Raw genomic sequence first — 25,662 nt, forward strand, 5'->3', positions numbered from 1 at the left:
TCTGTTAACCTAAATTAAACAATTAGATCAAACTTTTTCACATTTGTCACGGCTCAGGGAGCAGTGGGGTTTGATATTGCAGCATGCTATCCCCAGTGAGTCATAACACACATCAGTTAAAAAGTAATCTAATGCAGATTGTGCTTACAGGTAAATTGCTTTCCATACATTAGTTTATTAATTGCATATTAGTGTTATTTAAACATGATAAAGATGAAAAATGTTGTTTTGTGCTTAAAAGTGAAAGAATGGTAGTGATGCTTATCGCACCTCTCTCACTCATGGTTATGATATGTCAGTGTTCAGACACATGCTTTTCCTAATATATATTAATTACCTAGTCTTGGTTGTAAAGGGCACAATTTCAAAAATTTGTGGATGACAAAACTCAGGTATTGTGAACTGTGAGGAGAACAGATAGGCAGATGGAATGGGTAGACAAATAGCAGGTGAAATTTAATGCAGGGAAGTTTTAAGTGATTCATTTTGGTAGTAATGAGGAGAGGATCTGGAACGCACTGCCCAAGAGTGAGATTCAACCATGGTTTTCAAGAGAGAATTGGACACTTACTCAAAGAGAAATTATTTGCCAGGCTATGGGGAAAAGGCAGTGAAATGCTTTTACAGAGAGCCAGCACAGACAAAATGGGCCAAATGGTGCTGTAACGGTTCTATGATTTTATTATATGGAGCAGTAACACATCTTGATTTCAAATTGTTCCAATGCAAGTCATGAAAATTAATTCAATAAATCTAATTTTTGTGGATTAGTGCCAGATAAGTAACCTTAAAATGGATTTTCTATTTGTAGCAACAGTCAGCTCATTATATACTTCATGGAAAGGAATATGCTACCCCACCTGCCCTGGCCCATATGTGAATCCACTCCCATGATATGTGGTTTAGGGACCTCTCCAGCAGTTCAAGGTGGTCCATACCAAATTCTTATGACATGCTGAAATGGGAAAGGTGGCTAGTGTCACACGCTTGCCAACAATTCTTTTTAAAAATAGTGACAGTGGTTAGTAAGGACATAAAAGAGCCAGTACTAAAGATAAAGATTTGTTTTAAGAGTTACAAATGAAAGTTAATGGGAATGAAAATAGGAAAGTTGCCAAGCCCTGAAAACTAAGGTGATTTGGAAGACGAGATAAGAGAATTTAATACTTAAATTTTCCAAAAAATCTTTGGAAATTGTAATTGTGAAAAACTGGAAGGAGGTAGTATTACGCACATTTGTTCATGGCAGGCAAAAGGATAAGTCGTAGGTCAATAAATTTTGTTAAATTCAGTTCTGTTGAAGGGTCATGAGGACTCGAAACATCAACTGTACACTTCTCCGCTGATGCTGCCAGACCAGCTGAGTTTTTCCAGGTATTTCTGTTTCTGTTTAAATTTTGACCTTGGTTGTGAATAAAAGCTCACATTCTAGAAGAAATTAATGAACACTTGAAAAAGAAGGCGCTAATCAGGGACAGTCAGCGTGAATCTTAAAGGCAAAATATTGCAGATGCTGAAAATCTGAAATAAAAACAAAATGGTGGAAAAGCCCAGGTCTGGCAGCATCCATGGAGAGAGAAACAGTTAACGTGGAGTCCATATGACCAATCTTCAGAGAAATTTTAAAGGCATGAGTTACTTGATTAACAACTGAATTTTTCAAAGATATCCACAGTGTAGATAGAAAAGTAGTGAATGCTGTGTCTTTACAGAAAGTGGGAAAAAAATGACATAAAACTCCAAGCGCATGGTTTTAAAGCACATAGTAAACTGGTTAAAGATGGGTAGGCCTAATATGGTACATTTTTGGAGCTCAAGGGTGTGATAGGGCTGGGAACCCTTTTGTTTTCCATTTGTATGAATTATTCAGACACTGGCACTAGAAAAACACCTTTGAAGTTTCCTGCTGATACGAAATTAGGAGGCAGAGGAAACTACGAGGAAGTAGTTACGGAAGTAGGTAAGTTGCAGGTACAGTCAGTGCAGAAAAATGTGAAGCAAGACAGTTTGGGGAAAACTGGTATTTGCTAAGCAGCAAACTCATTAAGAGAAGGAACTGAGAAATGTAGGAATGCAGGAGAGAAAGATCTTAAGCAATGGGAGTAGAGATAGGAAAAGCCGCGAAAAGGCATGAGATTCTGGGGTTTATACAATTGGGCTTTGAATACAATGTTTTGTATATCAATGAAATGTGTGGATAATTTCTTTAACTTTTAAAATTTGAGACTCAATAAAATAATTCCTATTTTAGGCCATCTTAATGATCCCAATTTATGCAATACGAGGCCTTCAGATGCTATGACAACTCTACAAAATGGAACTACGTACATTTTTAGAGGTAAGTTGTTTGAAGTTTTTCATTGATATAATTTTTAATAAAATGCAGTTCTGACAAAGGGTCTACACCATAAGCATAGAACATCTCTTCGGATTCTGACAAGACAGTGTATTTCTAATTTTTTATGCTTTAATTTTAAATATGCATTTGCAGTTTTTTCTTGCAATATAGATAGGTTTAGTCATCCAATGGTATAACAGAATTAACAATTTTAAGATAATGAATTCAAATCCCATCATAACTGGTTATGTAACTGAGCTAGATTACCTAAATGATTCACTAATGTCCCTCACTGAAGTGATCCCTATCTGGTCTGGCTACATGTGACCCCAGTCCCATATCCTAAGGTTGATTTTTACTGTTGTTCAAGCAACAAGGGATAAATGAACGAATGCTGCCTTGCTGTACTCCTCCCATCATAAGAATATATGCACAAATTGTTTGTTCCAACATGATACGATTTTAAATACTTCCCATATTTCAAGTGGCACTTGGCAAGAACATTGTACTGAAAATGGCACTTAATTAAACAGAAGAATACAAGAAATGAGTGTAGGACATTCGGTTCCTCAGGCTTGTTCCGCCATTCAATAAAATCAAGGCTGATCTTCGACCTCAGTTACACCTTCATGTATTATCCCCATGTCCATTGATTCCCTTAGTACAAAAGTTTCAGCACCATTTGCATCTCCTCAGACACTGAAGCGATCAGTTTCTATGTGCAGGAAGACAGGACAACATTCAGGCTTGGACTGCTAAGTAGCAAATAGCATTGGTGACACACAAATGCTGAGAAATGACTATTTCCGACAAGAATCAACCTATCTCCCCTTGACATTCAATGCCATTGCCATCACTGAATACCCCCACCATCAACTTTCTGGAGGTTACCATTGATCAGAAACTGATCTGGACCAGACATATAAATATTGTGGCTATAAGAGGTCAGAGGATGGGCAAATAACTCATCTAATATCTCCTCAAAGTCTGTCCACCATCTACAAGGCAAAAGTCAGGATGAGCATGACTCCAACCACACTCGAAGCTTGACACCATGGAGGACAAAACAGACCATTTGATTAGCACCCCATGCATCATCATAAACACTCAGTCCCTCCACCACTAATGCACTGTGGCACTGTACACCATCCACAAGATGAACTGCAGTAACTTTCCAAGTCTCCTTCAACAAAACCTTCCAAACTCAACCTCTCGACAGTGCAGTGGGAACATTACCTTCAAGTTCTCCTCCAAGCCACATAACATCCTGACTTGAAAGCATATCACCAGTCCTTTACTGTGGCTGGATCAAAATCCTGCAATTCTCTAACAGCACTGCAGTGGTTCAAGACAGCTCACCAATATCTTGTCAAAGGGTAATTAGAGATGGACAATAAATACTAGCCTTGCCAGCAATGCCAATATCCCAGAAAAAAGTCTATTTTGTCAATTGTCCCCGACTCCGTTTTCTCTGAGCTTCAGTCTAATCTGCGGCATCTTAAGGGGATTTAGAAAATTCAGATAAGTTACATCCACTACAGTACCATTGTCGACTGTTAACTCCTCAAAAAAAAATCAGTAAGGTTGGTCACACAAGACTTTCCCTTTTGAAATCCATGTTGGCTATTCATTTGCCAAACTTATGTTTTCTAAAAGTTATTTTATTCTCTCCTTTAGCTCAGATACCATTGTTTTCCCTCATAGATGTTAAGCCAACTGGTGTGTATTACTTCCTGGGCACATTCTTTCCCCCATCTTAAATATAGGATTTACATTATCTTCCAGTTCTCTGGCACTACACCTTTTCTAATGAATTATGATGTTTGTAGGTCATTTGTTTTGGACGATGGACCAGAAAAGACAAGCATTAGGAAACACTGGTAGGATTTCTGATGTGTGGGGAATTCCATCTCCCATAGATACAGTCTTCACAAGGTGCAACTGTAATGGGAAAACATTTTTCTTTAAGGTAAAAAGTTTCTGAAATTTACTTAGATTTCCTCTTCTCCATTGCTCATTTGTTGAAGGGACCGATTTGATATCAAAATAATGTTGAATTTAATGGAATTGAGTACTGTAACAGAATGGTTCTGACCATAACGCTTCCTTGGCCATTATACTCTTAAATTGGGTTCCAAATCCTCAAACAGACTTCCCACCATCTTCCTGCTACTGTTTTAAATCAAGGTTCATAGAATCATATAGTACAGACCATTTGGGCCATTGTGCTGGCTCTTTGAAAGAAAAATCTGATTAGTTCAAATCCCCCTTTCTCCATAGCTCTGCAAACATTTCCTTTTCAGGTATTAAACAATTATCTTTTGGTTACTATTTATCTGCTTCCACCGCTCCTTCAGGTAATACATTTCAGATCAGGTTATTTAAGGCTGATGACCAACTGCTTGATGGAATCTGGTTTACACAACTAGTTGTAAAAATGCCATTCACAACACTTATGAAAATCTGATTTACACAGCACCAAACTAGAATATAGGAAAGACAAACTAGGGAACAGTTTAAGAATACAGGGTCTCCCATTTAAGACAGAGATGATGAAAAATTGAGGGTCATGAGTCTATGGCACTCTTCCCCAGAGAGTAGAGGCAGGGCCATTGAATATCTTTAAGGCACAGGCATATATATTCTTGACTAATAAGGGAGTCAAAGGGTATCAGGGGTAGGCAGAAAAGTGGAGTTGAAGCCACAAGGGTGACAAATCAGATCAGCCACAATCTATCCAAAGGCAAAGCAGGCTCAAGGAAATGAATGGCCTACTCCTGCTCCTAATTCATATGTTCATGCTCATATGGTTTGCAACTGTTTCCTTAATAATGGATTCCAACATTTTGCCCAAGATGAGAATTTAGGCTAATTGGTCTATTTTTTCTGCCTCCTTCCTTTCTTGAATAGGGGTGTTCCATTTTCAGTTTTCTAATTCACTGGGTCATTTCCAGAATCTAAGAAACTTTGGAAGATTACAACCAATGCATCCGATATCTCTTCAGAAGAAACAATCCCTATCAAGCTCTTTCAGTATGTTTCCATCAGATCGACTCATTCTGCTGAATGCCAGAGAACACAGACCCAATTTACTTAGCCTCGGATCCCCTCATCCCAATCAAGTGAAACTTCACTATACCACCTCCAATGCAAGCATATCCTTCCTTAAATATGGAGACCAAAACTGCACAGAGAATTACAGATGTGGTCGCACCAAAGCCCTGTACAATTGTAACAAGACTTGTTAATTCCCTCCAGGACACCCTGGTCCACTCCTCCATCACCCCCTACACCTCAACCCCCTCCCACAGCACCTTCCCATGACCGTAAGACATAGGAGCAGAAATTAGGCCATTCGGCCTATCAAGTCTGCTCCGCCATTCAATCATGGCTGATAAGTTTCTCAACCCCATTCTCCCACCTTCTCCCCGTAACCTTTGATCCCCTTACCATTCAAGAACCTATCCATCTCAGTCTTAAATACACTCAATGACCTGGCCTCCACAGCCTTCTGTAGCATTGAATTCCATAGATTCACCACTCTCTGGCTAATGAAGTTTCTCCTAATCTCTTCTAAAAGGTCTTCCCTTTATTCTGAGGCTGTGCCCTCAGGTCCTAGTCTCTCCTACTAATGGAAACATCTTCCCCACGTCCACTTTATCCAGGCCTTTCAGTATTCTGTAAGTTTCAATCAGATCCCCCCTCATCCTTCTAAACTCCATCAAGTATAGACCCAGAGTCCCCAAACGTTCCTCATATGTTAAGCCTTTCATTCCTGGGATCATTCTCGTGAACCTCCCCTGGACCCTCTCCAGGGCCAAAACATCCTTCCAGAGATATGGGGCCCAAAATTGCTCACAATATTCTAAATGTGGTCTGACCAGAGCCTTATAAAGCCTCAGCAGCACATCTCTGCTTTTATATTCTAGTCCTTAAGAAATAAATGCCAATATTGCATTTGCCTTCCTAACTACTGACTCAACCTGCAAGTTAACCTTAAGAGAATCCTGGACTAGGACTCCCAAGTCCCTTTGCACTCCAGATTTCTGAATTCTCTCCCCAATTAGAAAAGCAGAAGGTACAACACCTGCCCCTTTACTTCCCCCCTCCTCACCGTCCAAGGGCCCACTTCACTAGCACTTCCCTCAATTTAGTCTACTGCATTCGCTGCTCCCAATGCGGTCTTCTCTACATCGGAGAGGCCAAACGCAGACTGGGTGACCGCTTTGCAGACCTCCCCGTCGCTTGCCATTTCAACACACCACCCTGCTCTCATGCCCGTCCTTGGCCTGATGCAATGTTCCAGTGAAGCTCAACGCAAACTGGAGGAACAGCACCTCATCTTCCGACTAGGCACTTTACAGTCTTCCGGACTTAATACTGAATTCAATAAATTCAGATCATGAACTCTCTCCTCCATCCCCACCCCCTTTCCGATCCCTCCTATTCCAATAATTTATATATTTTTATTTCTTTAATATATATTTTTCTTTTCCCCCCTATTTCCATTATTTTTAAATATATTTCCATCCATTATTTTATCTCTACCTTTTAGCCTATTTCGATCACTTCCCCCCACCCCACCCCCACTAGGGCTGTCACTTGCTCGTCCTGCTTTCTACCCTTAATGTCATCATTAGCACATCCTTTAGCCAATATCACCACCATCAACACCCCTTTGTCCTTTTGTCTATGACATCTTTGGCAATCTCTTCTTTGCCTTCACTTATCACTGGCCCTCTATCCAGCTCTACCTGTCCCACCCCCACTCACCCAGCTTATATTTCACCTTATTTCTATATTTTAGTTCTAAAAAGTCATACGGACTCAAAATGTTAACTGTATTCCTCTCCGCAGATGCTGTCAGACCTGCTGAGTTTTTCAAGCTATTTTTGTTTTTGTTAATTCCTGTGCTTCAAGTCTAAGCTGCATACATAGACTTTAGATGTGGTTGTCTGGGATTGCAGTTTATTCCACAGATTGCCACATGCTGCAATCATAGTATATCACCATCCCAAGCGTGTCTGTCTAACTTTGATTGGCATAGAAGTTGAGATTGTTTCGACTGACCGGGAAATCTAAAACACAGAGACAGTCTCAGGATAAGGGGATGATTATTTAGGACTGAGCTGAGGAGAAATTACTTCACCCGAAGGGTTGTGAATCTTTGGAATTCTCTATCCCAGACGGTTGTGTATGCTCCATTGTTGAATACTTTTAAAGCTGAGACAGATTTTCAGTGTCTCAGGGAATCGTTTTGAACGGCAGAGCAGGCTCGCAGGCCATATGGTCTACTCCTGCTTCTATTTCTTTTTCTTAATCAATTAGTTATAATTTACACAGCTAAGTTAATAGAAAGTTACACTCTCCTAGTTTGGAGACAAAGATTGATGTTTCCAGCTACTGGAGGCTGAAAAGGTAGAAAAAGGAGCACCTCTTTACCCCCTCTGCACCAAATTCCCACATCTACCAAATTCCAGACTTCACACTGTCTACACCACTCAGGCATAATCTCCTGTCTGTGCATCCCCTTACTTGCACTCCCTTCCTGTCTGTTTTATATTTCTTAATGGCTTACTCTCATTCTAATTTCTCCAAGTTACCCTTTGCTGGTTTCTAAAATTTTCCTAATCTTCTGGCCTACCACTAATATTCACAGTGCAGTACACCTTTTCTTTCAATATACTATCCTTAACTTCTTTAGCTAGCCACGGATAGTTCATCCTTTTCGGAGTCTTTCTCAATGGATTTAAACACAGTGCCAGTATTCTCAAATTTAATTATAAACACCAGACAGTGAACAGTTAAGGAGCTCTCTTTTCCAGGTCATCCAAATGTATAGAATGAATTTATAATGAACCTGAAAGGTTAGGAAAATGAAAAGTTGTGTATTTGTATTTGATTTTACATTTCCATCCTGGTTAACATGCTAATTTACATGTTGCATTGCAAATTTAAATTACTTCAAGAACAGCATTCACATTTACGATTCTTGTTTTAATTGCAGGGTGAACAGTATTGGCGATTTCAGAATGGGGTCATGGACAGAGGTTACCCTCAATCAATAGCAATCGGCTTTGCTGGATTGAATGGGAAAATAAGGACAGCTCTTTCAGTAGCTGCATACAAAAATAGACCCGAAACTGTGTACTTCTTCAAAAATGGTTATTTCCTTTTCTATTCAGGTTCCCACTTGATGAGTGGTCAATTTTAATCTATAAAGTGTAATCAACAAAATGATAAACAATGAACTCCTTACTACAAAATATCTAATATATTCAACTATTGACTATGTAGATATACTTATCTCTGCAAGTGTACTATTTTCATGCAATAGAACAGTTCAGAAAATAGAAACATCTCATGATTGTGGCTAAGTAGAATGGATATCCAACCATGCAAGTTTCTTCAGTAACCAAGGGTACATTGTTATTCCAGGTGGACGTTACCAGAAATATGTTTATCAAAGATCCCCCACAAATTGTGCACTACGCACTGGTACCTACACTTACCGGGTATTAAGGCAACGCTTCAAACGCCAAACACTGGTTATAACAAAGACTATTAAATCACTGAAGACAGGTACAATTTTATTATCTTAGTAGATTCTGTGGCTAAACAGGTAATTTTTGTAGTCTTATCTTGCAATAGCAATCTGTGGAACTTGTTTATCATCAACTTTCTCAACATTGTAATCTTTCAGTTGATTCCCCTCACCTTGCCACCCCCCCACCTCCCCCCCACAACCCACCCATTGGCCAGGCGTGTTCAAGGAATATTGAGAATCAGTAACCATTTTTTATTCATTTAACATTGTAAATTAATTTTTCTAATGACAAAATTAAAACTCGTTCTGAACCCATCCTTAATAGACCATTAAGGTATCAAGACCATTAAGTCACACAATGACAAAATGAGATCAGATGCAATTTCCACATACTGGGACAATTTTGCAGAAAGCACCTGAAAATAGTCAACTTTCCTACTCGATTTATGTAGTAACTGGATAAGGGCTTTGCAAAGTGGTTTGGTAATTATGATTGTATACGATGTCAAAAACTGATGCTTCTTTTGAGGGTATATTGATTTATTCAGTGAAGAGCAATTAAAGAGCAAATCTGGAGTGTGATCACATGATGTCAGCGATCCACCTCCGAGTTAACTTTGAGATTTTCATTTCAGTTTCTTTTATACAGGAAAAGGATACTATTCTGCAGGGCAGAAATAACTTATCAAGATATAGTGTCCCCTCTGACAGCAACTCCATGACAGTCATTCATTCATCAGTACAGATGCCACAAACATTTGGCATAGAATGTGCAAATAATGCTACATTCAGAATGTTGACCATGCTCAAAATGAACTAAACTAACGCAACACAAATCTGCCATAAAAGAAACGAGGCTCACCTTTTTGTTTAAATGAGTTATTGAAAGATATCTTATTTTGTGTAACTGTAATTTCTGCAGTTGGTCATAAATTCCAGGTGCAGATTTAAGGTATCAAGGCCTATTGAACATTTCCTCTAGTGTCATTGCTAAGGATACTACCAGCTGGCTGTGCTCATTGCAGATACGAACTCTGGTCAGAAGCTACTTCTTTAAGACCTGCAGACAGTACAATAATTATAATTAAGTACACAGTAACTCGAGCAAATTTCTAATCCCACTTGCAGAATGTTTGGTGTGGGGTGGGAAAGAGACAAAGTGAGGGGAAAAGAACTCCACAGTTGCAGACTACCAAACCAATTAGCCCCTTAACTGAGGTATAAGGTACTGAAAAATGAAGTTATATTAACCACTTTTTACCTACATAGTAACGTTTTGAGCTAAAATTGGTTCGCCTGATTGGTTAGATCAAATAGTTATTTTTCATGATTTTAATTTGGGCTTTATTCTTGATTAATTTTCTTCCAGGGCAACTTTCTTCAGCAATGTCAGTCAGAAAAAATTGGCATGGATTTCCTGTAAGAGTCACTTCTGCCATTTCAATTCCAAATCTTGAACGTGCTGAAAGATATGAATATTATGTTCTTTCTGGTGGTAAGTTTCAGCTTGATTTATATTTGAGGATGTCATAGTTAACAGGGTATTAAAAAAAAAAGGAAATCAGATGGATTAGTCAAATTTTCAAATCTCTAGATTGCCTGTGGATCATTAAATTGCAAACATAACTCCAGTATTTAACAAAGGAGAGGGAGAAAACAGGTAGCTACAGACCTGTCAGTTTATCTCAATTGTCAGGGCACAGCAAGTTGTATAAATTGAGGTAGGAAGTCACACAAATAATATTCAAAACAGTAGTTTCAATGTGATGGATGTGCGAGGCCATTCACTTGAAAACAAGAGGACAACAAATCAGAACGTTCTGTTAATAAAGAGATTGGAAACAGAGATGCAATGGGATTTAAGTGTCCATGTATACAAAACACAGCTTGTGTTCAGGAACAAAAATAAATCATAGAAGCTAACTAACATTGACCTTTATTGCAAGATTGTTGGAATTCACAAAAGAGGAATTGATAGTTCAGCTGTACAAAAGACTTGGTCAGACTATCTAGAATACCACATTTAGCTTTAGGCACTGGATCTCAGGAAGGATATATTGGCCCTAGATGGCAGTGCAGCATCAATTCACCAGAATACCTGTAGGGCTTAAAGGGTTAAGTTAGAATGCAAGTTTGCATCCTAACATGGCTCATAGTCCATTCAGTTTGGATGGAAGGGAGGTGACCTAATTGAGGGATTCGACACAGTAGGCAATCTAGAATGAAGGCAAATCTTCAAATGTTTAGAGTTAGCAACTTTTCCCATTTAAAAGGCAGTGAAAATCTCGAACTCTTTGCTCCAAAAATTATGGATACCTGGACAATTGAAATTTGAGACAGTTCAATGCATATTTGTTGGGTAAAGGTATCAGGAGCCATACAAGGGTCAATAAATGCAGTTTAGGTACTGATCAGCAATGATCCAATAGAATGGCAGATCAGGCTCAAGGGGCTGTATGGCCAACCAGTCCTATGCAAAAATGGTTTGCAATTGTCTGAACATAGAAAGAAAAAATTGCATTCAGCAGTTTGTGACAAAAATGAAATTGTCACAGGAGCTTGTATAAACAAAGTTGCTTCTCCTGCCTCACTTCCCTAATCAGTTTGAGAAACAATTGGTTCATTTTATAAAGTCCCATATACAACACTTCAAAGGCTTGAAGTAGTCCAGGTCAGGGCATACTTCATTATCTAAGCAGTCTAGGCATGCCACTGATATTTCAACACAACCAAAGTTTAGTATGACAGGTTTTTTCCCTCCGACTCCATCCATCACTGTAGAAGAAACACTAATTCAATTTTAAAATAAAACCAAATGCTGCCTTTGTTTGACAACATTTTCCCCTCATTTCACTCCTCTCCATTTAGATAAGTACTACACCGTTGATCCTGCTAACCAGAAGGCCATTAATACAAGAAGAAGCGTAATGAAGGACTTGTATGGATGCAATTAGAAAACCTTCCAAGAAAAGTTCAAGCTTCACCACAGTGTAAAAGGAAATCGTTTTATTTTTCAATGAGAAGATTACATTGTGACAAGTACCCACAAATGTATGAAGTTCCGAAATTTTAGTTCTATTGCAACAAGACAAGCCAGGGATCAATACGCATCATGGGTACGTGCGCTCAATTATGATTTCCTCTGTTTATTCCTCTTCCCGCCATCGAATGACTCATACCTACAAAGAAGAAACATGCAAGTAATAACTTGAAACCTAAAGCTATACTGATGATTTAACTTGAAAACATTTTTAAATGCCAAGTGAAGTTGGCAAAACAATGTGACATGCAGAGCCCAGATAAATTTTTGCAATCAAAATGAAAGCCAGTTCAACTTGTAAAATTAAATTAGGATTTAGACTTTAACTAAAACCGTAGCTTTTTGAATTACTATTCTGGTTTAGAATGTTCAATAATAGAAATGCAGCAAGGATAATCAGAAAACACAGCAAAATATTTAAAAGCCAGCCCTGGAAGTTGGCAAATTTAATCTGTGTTCAAGCTTCCCTGTATGTGAATGTGTATTACCTACTGGATCAAACAAGCACACATTAATTCAACTGCAAACAGAATCAGAAGTCATACAAACCAGGCGCTTTGACAGCTTGAAATGTACTTTGGGGCTAGGAAAGGCTATACATCAGATATTCCCATTCTACTTTATATTAGGAAATCAAATATAATTTATTTACTCAAAGAAAAAAAGTATAAAATTTGCTTTCTCCTTACAAGGTACAAAGTAGCCTTGCATCTTTGATTGCAACTAAATTCTTTTGCTTAATGCTTTTAGCAATAGTCATTTTGAAAATGTTAATATATTTTCTGCCATAAAGGACATATATTAATTTCAAAAGTTGATTTGTGTTAACGTTTGAAAAGATGATTTCTATTGTAGACAGCAATTGCTAATTCTTGTCTCATTCCTGTGTTATCAAGTACTGTATAATAAAAATGAAGCAAAAGCTGCATATTCTGCCTTTTTTAATGCAAAGTACATGTGATGCATTTAAAATATAGATTTAAAATGATTAAGTCCATGACTTAATTACCCCAAACTTGGATTTTCAACTGCCTTCCTTGGGAGCCAACAGGACCCATGACCTTCATTAGCTAAATCTAGATCTTGAATCCCATGATCATCCTTGCAAAAACTCTCTGGCTCCTTGTGCCAAGTGAACCAATTTCAAAATTCCTCCAGTCTAAGTAATCACCTGCAACCTTACATCCCAGTTTGAATATAGCTGGTTTAATTACTTGTTGGCAGTCTCCTCCCAATCACCACCTGCTCCCCAATTCCCAAAAAGAAAGCATGTCTTTGTCATAACTCTGACATGCCTTCACAAAATTGCTGCCTTGCTACCTCTCTCTTACATCTTAAAATCCATGTCCTGGACTATGCCTTCAGTCTCCAGCCTAAATTCCTACTTTGTTTTGTCTTCATCTTTCCCCTTGTAAAGCATTCCAAGATTTCTTTCCAAACCTGAGTTATATAAATTGAACAGGGCCTTACCTCTTCGGCTAATAAACTGCCGCCCTCGAACAACAGTTCTCCCCATCTGTGGATAAAGTCGTACTCTTCTCAAAGGTTTCGGCTGACTGACACTGGCATCTACCAAAAGATTTCAAAGTAAAAATTAAAATCCAGAGGCAATATTATGTAGCGGTGCATACATAACCAAAAATTATGGCTGTTGTGATTGGTTATCAAAGCTTCATTACTGCTAGACAGCTCAATTACAGATAGACCAGGTCAATATTTACAATGACATCAACTATCCTGTTCGACTGTATAGTATGTTTTTAAAAATTAAAACCATATCAGAAAAACAGGTAATCATACGCTATGGGATGTGATATCACAATATAAAATACTGTCCTTCAGAATTAAGCACTGTGCATCAGGCCAATTTTGTACTACATCTCTTGGATGCACTCAAGCATATATTGACAGAGGCATTTCGCTTTCATTTTCCAAACAAATGCTAGGAAAAGGAACTAAACAAAGGCAACATCCAGAGAATTGACTGCTGACATAGGCACACATAGGATTTTTTAAAAATATATAAAAAATGGCCTTCCCAGGCAGGGAATTTAATTGCATGCAAGTACATTTTTTTAAAAAACCATTCCTGAGAAGGTGCAATTTTTCCTAAATTTACATATACCAGATATGCATTCTATTACATTTCATTGAACAAAATCAACTCTCTTGTTCATTTGTTAAAACACTTTGATAGCTCACTGGATTAATGCTTCACCATTAATGCTTGTTAAGAAAAGGGTTTGCTGCACTATGTACAAGCATATATGTGCAAAGCTCAGTAAGAAAACATACATAACTCCAAAAGTGCCCTTTTAAATGACTTACCTGAACTGGAAGGAGGATCCTGGCTAGTGGATGGGAGGTCTGCCTCTTCAGATGGCTGAGCAGATTCTTCCTCCTGATGCCCTTCAATTTCCAACATTACGTCCGAACTAAGACTGAAGAAATAAGATATGCTTAGTTTGTCAACCAATGAATTAATGGGGTTGAAGCACTTCTCAATTAAACAAGTCATCAGGGGAAAAAACCAAACTGAAAGGGATCAAATTAAAAGATCCCATGGGCTCTGGCAATAATTTTCAATACCTCTCTGGCCACAAGAGAGGTGCCAGAAAACTGGAGCACAGCCAATGTGGCACTGTTACTCAAGAAGGGAGGAAGGGATAAACCAGGGAACTACAGGCCAGCCAGTCTAACCTCAGTGGTGGGGAAACTATTGGAAGCAATTCTGAAGGACATAATTAATCTACACTTGGAGAGGCAGGGATTAATCAAGGACAGTCAGCAAGGTTTTGTTAAGGGGAGGTCACGTCTGACAAATTTGATTGAATTTTTCAAAGAGGTGACCAGGTGTGTAGATGAGGGCAATGCATTTGACGTAGTCTACTTGGGCTTCAGCAAGGCTTTTGATAAGGTCCCACATGAGAGACTGTTAACGAAGGTAAGAGCCCATGGGATCCAAGGCAATTTGGCAAATTGGATCCAGAATTGGCTAAGTGGCAGGGAGCAGAGAGTGATGGTCGAGAGGCATTTTTGTGACTAGATGGCTGTGTCCAGTGGGGTTCCCACAGGGATCGGTGTTGGGTCCCTTACTGTTTGTGGTATATATAAACAATTTAGACTTGAATTTAAGAGAGTTGATCAGTAAGTTCGCAGACGACACGAAATTGGTGGGATGATAAATAGTGAGGAGGATACCCTTAGATTACAGGATATCCAGCTACCTTAAGGGACCGGTGGACATGCACGCCAAGGAACCTCTGATCCTCGGTACCTCCCAGAGTCCTGCTAGTCAGTGGCAAATAGAATTTAGTCCGGATAAGTGTGAGGTGAGGCACTTGGGCATGACAAACAAGACACGAGAATACACAATGAATGGCAGGACCCTGGGAAGTACCGAGGATCAGAGGTTCCTTGGCGTGCATGTCCACTGGTCCCTTAAGGTAGTGGGACAGGTAGATAAGATGTTTAAGAAGGCATATGGGATACTTGCCTTTATTAGTCGAGGCATAGAATATAAGACCAAGGAGGTTATGCTGGAACTGTATAAAACACTGGTTAGGCCACAGCTAGAGTATTGCGTGCAGATCTGGAATCCACATTATAGGAAGGATGTGATTGAGAGAGTGTGCAGAGGAAATTTACCAAGATGTTGCCTGGGCTAGAGCATTTTATTTATGAGAGATTGGATAGTCTGGAGTTATTTTCCCTGGAGCAGAGGAGATTGAAGGGGGACATGATTGAGGTATATAAAATTATGAGGGGCATGGATAGGGTAGACAGGAAGGAACTTTACCCCTTGGTGGAGGGATCAATAACCAGGGGGCATAGATTTATGGTAAGGGACAGGAGATTTAGAAGGGATGTGAGGAAGAGTTTTTTCACCCAGAAGGTGATGGGAATCTGGAACTCACTTCCTGAAAAGGATGGTAGAGGCAGAAACTCAAAACATTTAAGTAGTATTTGGATGTGCACTTGCGATTCCATGGCTTAGTGCTGGAAAATGGGATAATAGTTAGGTACTTGTTTGACTGGCGCAGACTCGATGGGCCAAAGGGCCTTTTTCTGTGCTGTAGACCTCTATGGCTCTAAGATTACCAGTTGTAACGCTTAACAAATGGAAACATCAAGTATACTACGTCACTGAATACTAGGATACTGGTTTGTAACTATGTTTTAAGACACCCTACTTATTGACTTCCATTGTGCCAATGGAAAGATGTCTAACACAAGTCATCCACAACCCTCAGATATAACTGAGCATGCTTCTCAATGGCAGCTATCCTCTGCCATTGGCGTTTCTGACTTCACTCCCATCCCACCACTGAAAGGCCAGCAAGTAGCCAGAAAACTTCAGGGATAGTCAGCCCAACAGCCATTTCCACTATTTTTCAATCCCCCAATCCCACCTCCCCCAGGCTGGGAAAATTCCACCTGATCCTGCCTCCACCCAGCTGGGAAACTTACACCCAAAGTTTAAGTGATTTATCAAATCAGGAAATGGAGGAGTTTGTAGATCTCTGAATGTTTAGAAAGATTGAAACATCAGATTTGACTGAAGTGATTAGGATAACTTCTCAGCAATCTAACTTTAAAGAATTCTGCAATCCACCTTCAGCAGTTTTAGGCAGAGAAATCTTTTATTTCTGTCACTGAATCCACACCATCAGGAGTTAGTGTGTAAAAGAGCCTCATGTGGCTTGAGAACCACAGTTTGGCCACCCCTCCCTTTCAGCCAGGGAGATGAGAAAAGCCTAGTGTTACTGTAAAACTGAACATATATGATTATATATAAAAGGAAGACTGAATGGGAAACTTGTCAAAGCTAGTGATAGTTCATTTAACAGCCATTTGAGTGAACTATAATTTCAAGGTCCTGCTGCCATTTACACGCTGCTCCACACCTTTGCTTCTATCACCTGAAATAGCGTCAAACCGTTGTTCAAGTACTTACGATATGTCACGTCAAGTTGTTATTGTTTAAGTTGGTGTGCATTGTTGAAATACATAAATAGACACTGCACTCATCACGAGGGGTTGATCAGGTTCTGCTTTAGACAGCCTTCAAAACTGTTCCATTGAAGCTAAACAGAAGTTCCAGGAAGAGCACCTCATTTTCATTAGATACTTGACAGCCTTCCAGATTCAATGAGTTCAACACTTTCAGATCATAAAAATAGCTACCATCTTTTGGGCAGCAGCAGTTGGTAATAATTTAGCTATTTCAATTTACACCTCCTCTTGACATCTTTTCTTTTCTTGCCCCCATTACCACTCCCTTTTTTCCTTGGACCATCCTTTCTGTCATTAAATTACTCCTGCCTTCCACACTATCACAGACCCTCCCCTCCCACTTCCCCTGCTTTTGTACTTGCTTAAAACCAGTCACATCTAAATTATTGCATTCTGATGAAAGGACATCAACTTGAAAGTTGTGTTTCTTTTGCTGCAGGTGCTGTCTGACCTGCTGGGTATTTCCAGCATTTTGTTATTTTAAAATCACAGCATCAGCAGAATTTTGCTTATATTTTACCTAATTAGGAAAAAGGAGCTGAAGCATAAAATCCTTCCAAATGAGTTATAATATTTATTCAAGTTATTGTGGCTGTTACGAAAGCCAACTTACCTTCTTGCTAAGAGCAGAGGTCAGGAACTCCAAATGGCACAAACCTCAGTTTCCCCGCATGCAGACTGGAACAGGCTGCACATGCACAGTTCAGCATTTTGGGTTGTTGAAAAATTCATGGACTCATGGATTTGCAACAAAGACACTGTGGGTGTTTGACCACAGCTCGCCTGTCAGCTCACGTGCACCTCATTTTACGCCCGAGGGTTAAACTGTTTTGTGACCTTCTATAGTAAAGTTTATATTTGTTCGCATTCCATGGAATCTTGTGGCTTTATTGACTAAGTGTCTTGAATCTCAAACTTTGTTTACTTTAAACATACATTATTGATCCCCAATTGGATATTAGCAACTTGGGGGTCTGGTCTAGGATCATAACATGGTAAATAATTAGTTTATAAGACTTATTAAACGCTTTTCACAAAGGATATTAGTCAAAAATAACCTACCAAAATATGTGTATGGTGAGTGGACAAGTACTGTACCATTAAGAGGTAAATTAATTAAGTGGGGTTAGAAGGCTTCATGGAGTGCCACAGTCTCCAGCAGATTAACTTAATTTCCTTAGGCAATTACAAACAAATTTCCTAGTGTTTTCCTCAAATTAACCACAAGATTTTTCCTCTCCCTGAAGACAGAGATAGGAGAGCACGGGTCATAAAAGGCTGAATCAGGCAAGAGATGATTTGGTTGTTTTCCCTCATCCTTTTTACAAATATTCATACACTTAACATTCTACAATGCCCAACATTACTAACCATTGTTGATCAATTAAGGTTACGGGGATTTTTAATGTGGAGCTAATTCAGAACATAATTAGCATTCCAAATCAATTGAAATTTAATGAAGTATTGAGTTACTTATTCATTTTCAGAAGTGTAACAATAAAAACTGTAAAAGTGAATTAATGTAATATATTGTATTAAATAGTTTAAGAAAAAAAAAGGACCACAGATTGCAAGGTGTGTCTTCTATCTTACCCCTCTTGGTCTGCTCCTTCCACAAACACTTCATCCCCATCATCACCACCTCCTGAGTCAGCAGTATTAGACAGACTTCCCGTGGATGTTGTAACCATGGGAACAGATTGAGAAGCATGCTCAGTTACATCTGATTGTGTACCCTCATTGAAAACTGTTACTGAAAGAAAACAAAGTAGCAAAACATTAGTCACCTAAGCAAACTGAAATATGAGCATGATAGTAAAGTGCTAAAAGACATCAATATTTCATAATTATGAGGGCAAGTGAGCTAGTTGTAAGGCTTACAACTTTCTTGCCTGCGTATTAAACAGGCACGGCTCCATATTACACGAGTGAAACTCCCAAATAAAACAAAATGCTTGAAAAACTCAGGTCGAATGTGGACTCGAAACTTTAACTTTCTCTCTCCACAGATCCTGCCAGACCTGAGTTTTTCAAGTAATGTGTTTTTATTCCCGATTTCCAGCGTCTGCAGTATTTGGTTTTATCTTAGTGAAACTCCCAAAACCTGTTCATGTAATCAGAGGTGAATCCAGTGCTGCAGCTCAGTAAATTATATTGAAATTATATTGTATTATATTTTAAATAAACATATAATTCAACTTTCATTTTGACTACTTGCTTTTGCTATAATGTAAGCATTGTCTATGTTCTACTATATGCACTGGCTTTAACCAGTTTTGGAATTGAATATTTAAATAAATCAGAATACTGGTTTATGCAACCACTGAGCACATGAATACAAACTAATCTCAGGTATTGCCTATTGCCCAATAACTGATTCTACATTATAGAAAAAAATGAGGATGTTTATATTTTAGCAAAAAGACAACTATTTTAAGATTCAATGAGTGAAGGGAATGAGTTACTCAATTTTAAATAAGCAAGAATCAAATATTCAGACTGACGCTTAACCAGCATTACATTAATATGAAATTCTGCAAAACTTTAAATGTAAATAATGATGAGATCCTTAGAATCTCTTCTGGTTTGTTCAGAAATTTTTGCAAGTATATGCAGCACAGCTGCAAGACAAATAATTTACATTATATCATGTTACAATAAAAATATGTTGCTACAGAAACAGGCCATTTGGCAACAGATCCATGCTCTATGAGGCTCATCCCATCAGTTGTCTTTCAACCTCTTTAAAATTAGGGGAATTGCACAAATACCTCAATTTTGTTTTTTGGTTACAAAAAGCCAACAGAAAAAAATTAAATAAAGGCAAAGAATTGTGGATGCTGGAAATCCAAAACAAAAACAGAAACACCTGGAAAAACTCAGCAGGTCTGGCAGCATCGGCCGAGAAGAGCACAGTTGACGTTTCAAGTCCTCATGACCCTTCAACAGAACTAAGTAAAAATAGGAAATAGCTGATGCTGCCAGACCTGCTGAGTTTTTCCAGGTATTTGTTTCAGAAAAAAGTTAAATCCTGAAAGGACTACAGAATAAATGAGTTGTGATATTTTCTCCCCCAAAAGGAAAAAAAGTCATAAAAATAATTGTTTTCAAAGTTTAATGTTAAATGTTAGAAGCCTGCAACTGCCAAGTTTACCATTTCATTTGCTATACAAACAAAAAGTGCACTATACAACATCTCTGCATTAGCTGTACTGAACATAGCTTAGAAACAAAATATGGTGACAATGAAATGCAAACATTTGCATTTAGGCTTATTTTGCAATTCAGCAGATACTTATTTTTCAAACACAAACACAAAGTTTATTTTTCAAAGATCTGTCAGTCAGCACCAAATAAATTCAAACTCCTGACAGAACAGAGTTCTTAACAACAATTTGCATTTATATAGTACTTTTAACATAGTAAAATATCCTAAGGTACTTCATTAAAGTGTTATTGGACAAAATTTGACACCAAGCCAGAGATATTAGAACTAAGCAAAATTTTGGTTAAACAGATGGGATTTAAGGAGAGTCTTAAAAGGAGGAGAGAAAGGTGGAGAGATTTGAGGGGAGAGGAGATCGCATAGATAAGTGCCTAGACAGCTGAACACAGCCACCAAAGGTCTGGCAAACAGTTTAGGGAATGCACAAGAGTTGGAGAAATATAGAATTTCCTGACAGGTGGTGGACAAATGAGAGACAAATGAACAGCTGCAGAGGGAGATTTGGATAAGGAGATGAAAATGTTAAAAACCAAGGAATCAGAAGATTGGGAGCCAATGTAGCTAAACACGTTAATAGGTGAACAGGACCTGGTGCAAGTTAGGATGCAGGCAGAGTTTTAGATGAGTTTAAGATTATGCAAAGCAGATTAGAGGCCAGTAAGAAAAGCATTAGAAGAGTAGAGTCTGAATATAACAAAGGCATCCATAAGGGCTTCAGCAGTAAATGAACTCAGGCAGGAATGGAGACGAACGATATTATAGAGGAAGTAGGCAGCCTTTAAGATGGAAAGGATTTGGGGCCAGATAGGATAAAGTTGCAAGCAGTCTGGTTCAGCCTGAGACAGGGAAAGGAGATGAAATCGGTGGCTAAGCAACTGGTTATGCAGAAGAGACTGAAAATGAAAGCTTTATCTTCACAATATCTAACGAGGTGAAATTTTGACTCATGTGGTAATGGATGTTGGGCAGTACTCTTGATAAGATGCTGTGGAGGGGCTGAAAGGAGTTTTGGTAAAATGTGGTAAAGGCAGAGGGGCATGTTAGTGGGGTGGTGAAAAAGGCATATGGGACACTTGCCTTTATCAATCGAGGCATAGATCACAAAAGTAGAGAGGTCATGTTGGAGTTGTATAGAACCTTGGTGAGGCCGCAGCTGGAGTACTGTGTGCAGTTCTGGTCGCCACATCATAGGGAGGATGTGATTGCACTGGAGGGGGTGCAGAGGAGATTCACCAGGATGTTGCCTGGGATGAAACATTTAAATTATGAAGAGATGTTGGATAGACTTGGGGTGTTTTCGTTGGAGCAGAGAAGACCGAAGGGTGACCTGATCGAGGTGTACAAGATTATGAGGGGCATGGACAGGGATCAGCTGTTCCCCTTAGTTGAAGGGTCAGTCACAAGGGTACATAAGTTGAGGGTGAGGGGCATGAAGTTTAGGGGGGATGTGAGGAAAAGATTTTTTACCCAGAGGGTGGTGACGGTCTGGAATGTGCTGCCTGGGAGGGTGGTGGAGGCGGGTTGCCTCACAGCCTATAAAAAGTACCTGGATGAGCACTTGGCACGTCATAACTTTCAAGGCTATGGGCCAAGTGCTGGTAAATGGGGTTAGGCAGATAGGTCAGGTGTTTCTCATGTGTTGGTGAAGACTCGATGGGCCTCTTTTGCACTGTGAGATTCTGTGGTCGGTATACAAGTTTCCTTGGCATTTTCCTTTATAACTAGTGGTGAGGTTACTTAAAGTGTAAACGAGATAGCAACTACCAACAATTACATATGCACAGTTCAACACTGAAAAGTTACTGTCCAAGATGCCCTGTTCTTCCAGGAGCTATGATGCACCAGTACCTCACCAAGAAACTCTGCATTGAAATACATGAAATGGCACGAAGTTGCTGTACTTAACTGAACTATATCCACTAAACACACCTGAAAGTTAAGTCTTGTCCATTCCAGTGTAAGCTGCCAGGTCTTAATTACCAAACCTCATTCGCCCTGAAATATTTTTTTTTCTGTTTCAGATTTTAATTACTGTGGGAGATCTAAAGAACTTCTTTAATGTTTCATTTATCTCTTTCTATCTGAATCCTATCTTTCTTCACCCTAATACTTCAATTTTTATTTCTGATTTGACAAATTCAAACTCTGCAGTGTTCATTAATGATTGTTCAATGACTGGTTAAGCAGATAAACAGCTGTTTACCTTACTCACTAAAGGTCCCAAGTGCTCTGTAGAGGATGGCATATCATATCTCTTATTTATAGCTAATACCATTCGTTTATCACAGGAGAAAATCCAGTCCATTGTGTTTTCAGATTATGCCTCTGGGGGAAAGCATGTAGCTAAGAAATGGATACAATTTACATGGGAAGATGGCAATACCTATGTCCCAGAAATTCTGCTACAGAAACTAAGTGCCCAAAATTGGGCGGTATGATCAAAAGAATCAAGAGAAGATCTTATTTTAAGTATTATTGCAATAACACCCTTACTCTTCCAGGAGCGCAGTTGCTTTTCTTCCAATTAAACCAAATCCAATCAATTCCATACCTGGTGCATGAACTTGCAGTGGTGTCGTAGGTACACTGCGGCCTCCAGATTCATCTTCATGAACAGCAGCAAGGTAAATAGGAGTTTCATACATTCCTAGCCCTATAGAGGCAAGGAGATGAGTTACTCTCAACAAAATCAGAATAAGCCTATCTCCCAGAAATTGCCGGATCCCAAGCAAAAAGGTAGCGAGCTGCCCTGAATTATTGCAGACCCAAGCTGCATTGTCATCTGTGTGTTCTAAAAATGCTGCTGTTACTGGCCTTCCAATAACAACCTCTGACATTTCATTAAGAGTAAATGTTTCAACTGGTTGTTCCCTCATGGAGTGATATCTAGCACCGGTCAATGCTAAATGTGACCACTGCTGCCATACGGAACAATGGTGCTAGTAGTCTAGGTTCCTACTACATTCATTTGATAAGTGATTCGGAAAACTGTCAATTGTGACATGTAAGGCTTCAATTTAGTACACCAGAACAGTAAAGGGCTAATGCACAAAAGAATGATTAAAGAAAACAAACCACTAATCTATAAAAGGGCAGGCTCTAAATGCACAATAACCCATTTCTCTCCCCCCATGAAATATACTCAGTGTTATTGTGTGCAAATAGCTGAATCAGTTGTTGATTTACCCTGTAAAATGGAAGCACTGAGTAATGCAATAAATACAAGTGAAATTTAGTCCCAATTATCTCACATACTTTCTCCCTTTGAGCATAACATAAATTGAAGCTGTTGCAATTTAAGATTTTGAAGCCTTGGTAAAAGCATTACCTCCTTGTGATGCCAACTGTCCAAGGTCTGACTGACTTGAACTGGTCTGAGACATATCTTCAGGCGGTCCAAACCTGAACCGAGGGACTCCAGTAACCTGGGGAGAACTAACCACAACTTTCAATGTAAGTTTCAAAGCTCAAATTATGCAAAAAAAAAAGCACAAAACTAAATCTGCTACCTAAAGTCCCCTATGAATAGCTCACGATACCACCATTTGCTTACCTTTTAAAAAATTATTTCAGTAAACATGTGAATGCAAAAAAGAAATAAGTGTTAGCTTCCTCGGTATCAATGTCAAGTTGAATAAAATTCAGAAAAGGACACTTCTGGTATTTGGCATTTGTGGTAACAAAACACATTTGATTAACTTCTGTACAAATTCAGAACTTTGTTTCTATCAGAATACAAATTCAGTGCTTTGACCTTACGACGAGATTTTTACTTACAATGTGCAATAACATATCTTGCTGCCAAACACACGTTAGAGTTCAAAGTGCCCAATTTAAAAATTCCGAAAAGATTGAAAGTGTTTTTTTTACTGGACAAAGGACATCCAAATTAGAATTTAAACTACCAAAACAAAGGCTGGTTATTAGCCTCTGCACATGCTATTTGATATAATCCAGAAATCTACTTACTGAATAGCTTCTGCAAACCCATCTGATCGGTGAGGCACAACAAGAGTAGGTGTACTTGGCACCATCCTGTCATCTTCATCAAAGAAGTGTTGCTGTTAGACAAAGACAAGACAATTTAGAGGATCTCAGTATGGACATAAAAGAACCAAAAAATTGTAGCAATGCAAAATTATAGGCACTGTGTTATACTTAACTCCAATGTATTTTATACCACAAAATGTGATATTAGTAATGTTTCAATCTCAAATTTGGTGTTGCTAAAACTAACTAGCAATAACCAAAAATAGTATTCATATTAAAAAATTCAGAATAGTTGCCTGTATAGATGACAATAAGGGCTGCAAGGAGAATGAACAAACTGATAGTACGGAGGTGGGGGGGGCATCCAAGTAGGGAGAGAGAAAAGCAATGAGGGAAGTGGTATAGTACAGTCAGGGAAATAAATGTTGTCCTCTACAGACATGGCTGGGAATTTCTCAACGGTGCCAGAGTTAAGGATCATGGCTGGAGAGGAAGTTCAGTGGGGCTTTCGTGTGGAGCTTAATGACAGGATTTCTCATTCTTCTAAACATACAAGATTCTGGGGGGACTCGAAAGGGTAAATGCTGAAAGGATGTTTTTCCTGGTTGTAGAGCCCAGAACCAGGAGGCGTACTCTCAGAATAAGTGGTCGATCATTTAAGGGTGATGTAAGGAAGAATTTCTTCACTAAAAGTTCTGAATTTCTGGAATTCTCTTCTCCAGAGAGCTGTGGATGCTCAATTGTTGAACCATTCAAGGCCGGGACAGATGGATTTTTGTACTTAAGGGCAAAAAAGGGATATAGGAATCTGGCACAGAAGTAGAATGGAGTCAAATATAAGCCACAATCTTAACAGAAAACCAGAGCAGGCTTGATTTCCTTATATTATGTTCTAGCTTCCAGTTTCATTTTGTTAATGAAAACTAGTTTAACTGCCAGTTTGCACCACTATCACCCAAATCAGAAGGTTGTGGGTTAAAGCACCTTTGCAGAAATGGATCACAATCTGGACTGATATTTCAACACAAGATTGTGGGCTGCATTCAGAGGTGATGCCCTTCAGATGAGACGTTATACTGGTGGAGGCTAAAGGTCTACTGACTGAGTTATTCCTGAGGTTCCTTCCTCAACCAATTCCAAAAACAGATTAATCAGTCAGCCCATGCTTTGTTATACACAAACTGGCTGATTTGTTATGCCTGTATAAAATAATCAGTGCATTCCATTTCTTTCATGTAATGTGATGTGTTTTGCTATTAGGCCAGTGGTTCTCAAACTGAGGTCCCCATGGGGTCTATGGAAATATCCCAGCAAGTCCATGAAAGAGCAAGAGCAACAACACCACAGGGGAAAAGGTAGACAAAAGGGCAAGCTGCCCACTTGTGAAAAAGTTAAGAGTTAGTGTTAGCTTAAAAGATGCCCACTCCCAAATGTTTGACCTTCTTTGTGATGATGGTGCCTTGGCTGTCATGATTTTTATCAGTCTTGCATTTGGGAGGGAAGGG

The 25,662-nt window shown here is 39.0% G+C and overlaps 2 protein-coding genes across 6 annotated transcripts in view; one reads left to right on the top strand and one right to left on the bottom strand.

The window, feature by feature from the left end:
• prg4b (proteoglycan 4b) overlaps positions 1-11,839 on the top strand; it is an 81,190-nt gene extending 69,351 nt beyond the window's left edge. Inside the window, exons 7-13 of the mRNA XM_041207806.1 lie at positions 1,871-1,960; positions 2,252-2,338; positions 4,168-4,307; positions 8,346-8,502; positions 8,777-8,920; positions 10,255-10,380; positions 11,754-11,839. Of these exons, the coding sequence (XP_041063740.1) occupies positions 1,871-1,960; positions 2,252-2,338; positions 4,168-4,307; positions 8,346-8,502; positions 8,777-8,920; positions 10,255-10,380; positions 11,754-11,839 (830 nt within the window). The remainder of the gene's footprint in view (positions 1-1,870; positions 1,961-2,251; positions 2,339-4,167; positions 4,308-8,345; positions 8,503-8,776; positions 8,921-10,254; positions 10,381-11,753) is intronic.
• Positions 11,840-11,876: 37 nt separating this feature from the next.
• Positions 11,877-25,662, bottom strand: part of tprb (translocated promoter region b, nuclear basket protein) — a 114,138-nt gene continuing 100,352 nt past the window's right edge. For all 5 annotated transcript variants that reach the window (XM_041207888.1, XM_041207891.1, XM_041207890.1 and 2 more), the window contains 7 exons: positions 24,137-24,228; positions 23,496-23,602; positions 22,719-22,820; positions 18,535-18,694; positions 14,254-14,366; positions 13,396-13,494; positions 11,877-12,064 (listed from right to left, as the gene is read on the bottom strand). In XM_041207888.1, coding sequence (XP_041063822.1) covers positions 12,012-12,064; positions 13,396-13,494; positions 14,254-14,366; positions 18,535-18,694; positions 22,719-22,820; positions 23,496-23,602; positions 24,137-24,228 — 726 coding nt within the window. In that variant the 3' untranslated portion in view covers positions 11,877-12,011. The remainder of the gene's footprint in view (positions 12,065-13,395; positions 13,495-14,253; positions 14,367-18,534; positions 18,695-22,718; positions 22,821-23,495; positions 23,603-24,136; positions 24,229-25,662) is intronic.

This window comes from Carcharodon carcharias, chromosome 16 (genome assembly GCF_017639515.1).
Source record: "Carcharodon carcharias isolate sCarCar2 chromosome 16, sCarCar2.pri, whole genome shotgun sequence".
Lineage (NCBI taxonomy): Eukaryota > Metazoa > Chordata > Chondrichthyes > Lamniformes > Lamnidae > Carcharodon > Carcharodon carcharias.